The sequence below is a fragment of the Montipora capricornis genome, chromosome 6 (assembly GCF_036669925.1).
Source record: "Montipora capricornis isolate CH-2021 chromosome 6, ASM3666992v2, whole genome shotgun sequence".
NCBI classification, from domain to species: domain Eukaryota; kingdom Metazoa; phylum Cnidaria; class Anthozoa; order Scleractinia; family Acroporidae; genus Montipora; species Montipora capricornis.
Genome location: NC_090888.1, coordinates 27,159,644 through 27,167,143, shown reverse-complemented (window position 1 = coordinate 27,167,143; position 7,500 = coordinate 27,159,644). Strand labels below are relative to the sequence as shown.

Here is a 7,500-nt window from a genome sequence, read left to right as displayed (position 1 = left end):
AAGTCAAGACTTGATGTCTAGAAATGAATGAAGCACTGTACACTGTTGTTTTACTGCAGCACTTGTCTTTTTCAGTGATTTTTTTAAGGCAGAGGTTGTCAACACCATTCTTCTCTAGCGATCTAGAAATGATTGCATGGGTTTGCAAAACATGCAGTTTTGTAATTTAAAATCAAGATGTTTGTTATACTGTAGGTGATAACTCCTGTAAGATCAGTTACCGTTGGGGCATTTTAGTTGCTCCACTGATTACTTTTTTGCCATTCTGGATCTTATCCAGTTCAGTGGCCTTGATGCATCAATCAATCATTTCTACCCATGAATAATAAATAAATAAGTGTTATAAATGAGAAGAAGTTTCTGTTCTGTTTTCAGGCTAGTTTAACTAAATACCCAAACTTGTATAAATTTAACACAACTAGAATACTTGTGTGGAAACTCTTGTTACATGAAAATTTCTAGTCTCTTTTGTCCTATAATGCTGAAATCTAATGATCAAGATTTATTGGGAAGATGTCATTGACGTCACTCATTGTCATCAATTTGCCAACCACAGCCTCATTGGCTGTTGAAACAAAGGGTCTTTTGTTCCTGTGGTTGGCTAATTTGAATAACAAGTTAGAGCAATGTTTGTAAACAGATATCTTCCCTATCCTGAGTTTGGTCATATTACTTCAAGCTTGTCTTGTACAATGTCTAAACCTGAGCCCCAAATGGCATGAATCATTATCATTTCTAGTGGCTTATCAGCATGGTTTATTTACAGATTTTGGCGCTTGAATCCATCAAAAGTTGCAAGCTTACAGAACAGCTGGGATGTTGCCATCTCTGTTGCCTCGGAAGAATACAAACACAGAATGGTATGAGTGTTTAATAGTGGTAATTGTCACATTGTCTCTTGAAGTTAACCCTTTTACCCCCAATAGTGTCACTCATAGATTTTATTCTGTCTGATGCCAGACGATTTATACTGACATCAATGGGGCCCCTACACCTACATGGAGAGGGGTATTCAAATGAGATCAGGACAAACTCGCACCAACAAGTTCGTATCAGCCTCCATACATTTCTCCTTTTGCATTTACATAAGACTGGGCTGACAATGAACTCAGACCAGTCTGACTTTGTCTTGGTTGCTGGACCGAGATGACAAACTCTCGTACTGGTCTGAGTTTGTACTGGTCTCATGTAAATGATCTAACAAATCTCAGACCGGGTCCAGAAAATTCAAGCCTGTTTGCTTTTGGGTCAGCGTTACTCTTGAGATTGCATATTTTTTTTAGTTTCCCTTGACAATGGCGCCAAGATGTCACCGAAACGTTGGACTCTTTTATCGGTAGTTTTTGCCTGTTTATGTTTATCTAAATCGTTGTTGATTGTAATGGAATTAATTGAATTAATTCATGTAATTGCCAAAACACAGTGAAACTTATATTAACATTAATAGTACTTTGATTAGAGTTTATTTCTGCCCGTTAGCCACAGCTGTGGGAGAAGTACAGATACCACAGGCAGAGAAAACATACCCTTAAAAATTATATGTCATTTTCCAAGGTTGCAAAAGCAATTAGTTACTATTAGTTGATAACCGCCAAACCGAATCCAGATACCTCTTTCTGTATCTCCCCGATATCTATCTAGACTGTGATTCAAGAGGGAAAACCACTTTCACCAAAAGAATTATTTTTGGCGACCTAAATAGTATTTTATGTTTGTTTTTCGTTAGCACAATATTTGCTGTGATAACTGCCATTCTCACGTTGCTATGGCACTAAATACTATGCAGTACAACAAATCGTCATCGTGGAACATGGTTAAGTTGTGTTTCTACATGCTGATCTATGGAAAATTTACCAGGTAATTACATGTAAGAACAAGCTGAACACAGTTTTATGAAAATTGAGCAGTTTTTAAAATTATATTCACTACCACCGATCTTTTGTGGGAGAAATTGAAGAGAAGAAAAGAAACGCATCTTCCTGATGTACCAGTTGCTTTAATGAGATGATTTCCTACACATATTTATGTTTCCTATGCTAGCGAAACTACTTCATGTGTGTGGGCGTCAATCAACTTCACATGTGTAGGCGAAAAGACCGATAACGGTTAATCCACTATAAATTGGGTTGGTCAATATCATCTAGTCATTGCTATCACCGATGTTATGAAATATGTTAAAAGAATTAATTATATGTGTTTTTTTCTGGCTTGTACTATTTACTAATTATGATTTTTTCATTGTTATTATTATTAGCAGCATTTCAAACGCAATGCATATGTTTTTGCTCATTGTGTTTTATAAAACAAAAGTAGTACCCACACTCTCATTGGTGAATAGCTGTGTTCAGATGAAAGTATGTAAACACGGCTGTAACATCACATGAATGTTGATTGGTTATGTGTTGTCAGAAGCGCGTTTTGATTGGCTGGTAGGAAATATGAGCGTGTATCAATCAAGAAATTAAAAAAAAAAACAGCATTTTCCTTCATTTGCCGAATTATTTTTAACAAGTATTTTATAAAAGCAATAGAGGACTTTTTCCGTGTTTACATAGCCTCATCTAAACACTCGAGGGAGAATTCGAGACAGTTTGTTGAGACAACTGTCTCGATTTCTCCCAACTCCCCTTGGTGTTTAGATGAGGCTATGTAAACACGGAAAAAGTCCATTGCCCAATCTAATGTTAAAATGTAATGCAAGTGCTTTGTTCATAGTGGAAGTGCGCTTAGCTATCAAGTTACTTTACAGACACTCCACTTTCAAATTTTTCCACTCCAAATTTTCGAAATTAGAAGGGAATGCTGAAGATTGTAATTGCAAGCGATCATCGCAGTTATGAAGAATTTAAGTCGGAATACACCAGGGCCCGGTTGTTTGAAAGACGGGTAACCTAATCCAGGATTAGCGTAAACTTTGGTTTCATTTTTTCAACTTTTTGGTGAAGATTTCTTTTGCTTATTTTTGTTTTTCAAGATTGACTTCCTCTCATGTTAATAAGTCTTGCCGAATATCAGCGTGGAACAGCATTTGGGAGTAGAGAAATAAACTCCTTGGTTAATTTTTAATCTGGGATTAGCATTAACAACTGGGCCTTCGAGTAACAACTGGACTAAAACCTAGTACCAAGATTATAAACATCGTAGTGCAAACTTCTGTACGACTGTTTTAAATATCTTGTCAAAAAAATCATTTCTAGCAACACCAAACGTCAAAAACAACTGTTGAACTTCGTAAGAAACACTTGAAAGTACTGGTGAAATGAAACTGATGATGAAATTTTACCTGTGTTTGCACAATTTCTCTGAACGTTGAAATTTAATTTTTCTCGTTCCCATGGGAAATTGTTTTCGGTGTTATTTCAAGGAAATATTTATATCTTTAGCTTTCAGGAAATGTAAAAAGGACTGTAAAATACTTAAAATTATTCTGGTACCAGATTTTTGTCCACTAAAAACTGAAATTGCTCGATTTTCTATCAGATTTCGTCTTAACACTTTTATTCCCAAAATCGAAACGTTCATTCTCCTAACTAGTACCATATATTTCTGTGTTGGGTAGTCATGAGAATCAGGTATTATATCTATATCACCCCCCTTAAGCTAATAATTATCTTCATTCCCAATACCGGTCTGGCTGACATTTCATCGAAATGTGAGGAGAATTTATATGCTAATACTCATGGGGGTCAAGAATACTAAAATGTTTAATGTTTTGAGTTACCTGAAGTAATGAAGGACAAAAGCAAAAAGAATACCATTTGCGTTTATCGTAACATTTCCAAGATCGACACATTCATTCTCCTACTTAGTATCATAGATTTCTGTTTTGTGTAGTCATGAGAATTTGGCGTTATACCAAGGTCACACCTCTTAATTAAGCTGATAAGCATCTTCATTCTCAATACCTATCTGACTGACATATCATTAAAATGTGAGGAGAATTTACCTGAAGTAATGAAGGACAAAAGCAAAGAGAATGCCATTTGGGTTTATCATAATATTAAAGATGTCAAATTAACTGTATTTTTTACTTGCTCTTTCAGTTTTGGTGCATTCCTGAAGACGTGGCTTCCGTTTACCATACTTGTTGCTGGAATCGTACTCCTAGTTGTTCTGCTGTGAACATTAAGCACAATTTCGTCACTGTAACAGGGAAAAACAGATGTTCTTACAGCTCACACCGAAAAGCAGCCGCTGTTTCTTCACTGGAAGAGACGTTAGGGACTTCGATCTTTTCAGTCATGTTTTTCCGTTGTAGCTACAAAATATTAGTCTTCCACGCTGCCTCTTTGTGTGTCACCAACAGAACGAACTCAATATTCTTCCTCTTTGCGTAACGACGCAAAAAGGGCTCCGAGGAAGAGTAATATTTCAGTTCCTAGATGAAGCAGCAAAACATAAAAAAACCCGAAAAGCCATCGTCATCTTCGTCGCTAACCTTCGGTCATCGTCGTTAAGTCTACGTTATTTAGGAGCTTATGCAGGGAAGACGACGGCGACGGCTGCGAGATCGTGACTTCAAAATGTAACTCTCTCGTGTGGCACGGTTAATTTTGTGAAAATCATTGTCGCTGCGGCAGAATTTTGTCGCTGCGATCAGTTGCACGATACCCTGCGAGCAGAGTCTCTTTCGATCTTCCTAGATAAGTCGGGAAGAGGAAAGTAGTCTCTGCTCGCCGCCTCCACATTCTTTGATTTGCCGCTCATCCAAAAAATTGGATGAGTCAGTCCATTTTCGACTTGTCAAACCTGTTTTTTTAATTTTTGCTCATGATCAATCGCCACGCGTCATCAATATTTTGAAATTTACGACAGCGTGGCAATTTTAACAGTTAGAATTCCCATGAGTTTTTCCTATGTGTATCGGTTACAGAAACTTGTGTGACAGAAACCTATAAATTTTTCAGTAAAAAAATGAAATGGCATTTTAAGAGTATGGACTATTTTGAGTTTCCAATGAAATGATTCCTTGATTGTTGTGTGTTTGCCAGAGCTGTTGGAAAATATCCCGATTGTTTGTTTTCGTCACAGTGTGCTTTTGTGGCTACAGATCACGCATGACTGACACCGAATACATTTAAATTTTTAACGCGTGCTCAATGCGAAATGTGGAGGCTGCGAGCAGAGTCTTCTTTCCTCTCCCCGAATTATCTAGGAAGATCGAAAGAGACTCTGCTCGTAGGGTAGTTGCACGAATTCAAACCAAGAGAAATTCGTGCGACTGATCGCAACGACAAAATTTGCGAAAGCAGTTTTGTCGCACCGTGTGTAAACTTCCGGCAACAAGTCGTTGCGACAAAATGTAAATGAACCAATGAGAGAGCGTCATATGGTCCGCCATAGTGGATAAGCCTTTTTCGATACATTAAAATCCAGCTTGAAAGTGAGGCAATGAGGACAAAGACAAAGGAAACTGGATCATATGTAAATATGTTTTACATTCATTCCAACATGTTTCTATTGTTTTTGTCCTCACTGCCTCACAATCAAGCTGAATATTTGATATTTCGAAAATGGCCTATTAGAAAACTGGTTCACATTCCCCCTTATACTCCGTGTGCATAGAACAGGCGCCGTGTCGCAGCGGTACACACGGAGCGACCTGTCGCAAAGACCTGTCTCAGCGACTTGTCGCCTAGTTTGTCTCGGCCTTAAATGTAGTTGATTCGCGTCGTTTGGGAGTTTAAAAAAAGCACGACGGCTACTAAAGACGACAACGTCACTTCAAAATATAAATTTTAAGCTATTCCAAGTATTCCATGATTATTCCATCTTGTTTATATTATACAATATGGGCAAAGTATCCTATAAATGGATTAGTACGAACGGATTTTAAGTAAAGACTGAGACTGAAAGATTCACCGCAGTTTGCCCACGTTGTCGTCAAAATCTTGAATTTGATCATTTCACGTAGTAGTTTCATTGACGAGTACGTGAGAGAAATGTTCTAAAATGCGTGCCGCACGTGCAGCACGATCACTTTTGTTCTTTTAACCAAATATTACTGCTTTTTGGCGTTGTTGTTGCCGTAGCCGTCGTCGTGTCTTAAACGCCCTGTTAGGGACCTTAAGCAAGGAAGACGACGACGGCTACGAGAACTTTGTCTAAAAATATTATTTCCTGTTACTGTAATAATTTTGCGATTGCTCCAAGTCGCTTGGCAAAAAGAATATAAATCCACATTGCAAGAATAAAATTGGTGAGAACGGTGTGGATATGTAGAGAGAAAATTGAAAATTGATCGTCAGGTGCTCTCGTCCTCCACATGACCTCAAATTTGATCATTTCACGTCGTTGTCAAGACGAGAACGGCAAAGAAATGTATCAAAATGTAAAACGCACGTGCAGAGCGTGCAGAACTATTGTTTTTGCTAATTAAACCTATTGTTTTGTTGCATTCTCGTAGCCGTCGTCGTCGTCCTTGCTTAAGCTCCCTGTTGTCAGGACGAGGACGGCCAAGAAACGAACCAAAATGCAAAACAAACGTGCAGGGCGTGCAGAGCCATTGGTTTTGTTAATAAAGCCTTTTTTTTTTTTGGCGTTTTCGTAGCCGTCGTCGTCGCCTTTGTGTAAGCTCCCTATTGTGGTGATCGCCATCATTATCAGTAGCGTATTTTACTATCGACCTCAGACGTCCGTGGACAAGGGCTTTCTTTCAGCCCACTTCACGAACCGTTGAATTCAGTTTGCAGTTAAAAAATTCTGATCACGTGATAACATTTTTTGTGGCTCTGTGGTTTCGAAAATACTGATCTCGTGACGCTATTTTCTGTTGCTCTCCTCAAACAGGGTTCTTACAGGTCATGGAAAACCTGGAAAGTCATGGAATTGAATATTTCAGTTTCCAGGCCTGGAAAGTAATGGAATTTAATTGTCAGTCATGGAAAGTCATAGAAAATTATAGTTACGTGTGGTACGTAAATTATTGCAGAAGTGGAAGCAAGGACAAAATAAAATGCAGACGAGTTATGTCAGACAAGGACGATTTTGACAATTTTCGAAACTAGCAGCTAAACTTTAGGTCATGGAAAACTGCAAAAAGTCATGGAAAAGGTCATTAAAAGTCATGGAATTTGAAAAACTCTTAACCCTGTCAAAGGAAAAAACGCGAAACGATGTTGACGGCGAGTAAAACCGGTCGAAGCTATTACGGTAACCCAGGAAAAGCCTTGTCCGTGCGGTTTTTTTTTCTTTTCTCGGCCGTGGGAAGAACGAAGGACCAGTGCCACGTGGTGGGTATTTTCAAAACCGCAGAGCCACAAAAAATGTTATCACGTGATCAGATTTTTTCAACCGCAGACTGAAATCAACAGTCCGTGAAGTGTGATGAAAGAAAGCCCTTGTCGACGGACGTCTGAGGTCGACAGTAGGTTATTTGTCATGGGAGGCTTGGCAAGTGAGTAATTCTACCTCCCCGCTGCAAACTTGTCAATGGCTCTAATGGAGTCAGCTTTTAAAGAAACTATTTTGCAGTGTCTGTAGGTGTTTTAAACACAAGAA

The 7,500-nt window shown here is 38.4% G+C and overlaps 1 protein-coding gene across 1 annotated transcript in view; it reads left to right on the top strand.

Annotated features, from left to right (window-relative positions):
* Positions 1-4,268, top strand: part of LOC138051881 (transmembrane protein 222-like) — a 6,339-nt gene extending 2,071 nt beyond the window's left edge. Inside the window, exons 4-6 of the mRNA XM_068898174.1 lie at positions 767-860; positions 1,727-1,857; positions 4,044-4,268. Of these exons, the coding sequence (XP_068754275.1) occupies positions 767-860; positions 1,727-1,857; positions 4,044-4,122 (304 nt within the window). The 3' untranslated portion in view covers positions 4,123-4,268. The remainder of the gene's footprint in view (positions 1-766; positions 861-1,726; positions 1,858-4,043) is intronic.
* The last annotated feature ends 3,232 nt before the right edge of the window (positions 4,269-7,500 follow it).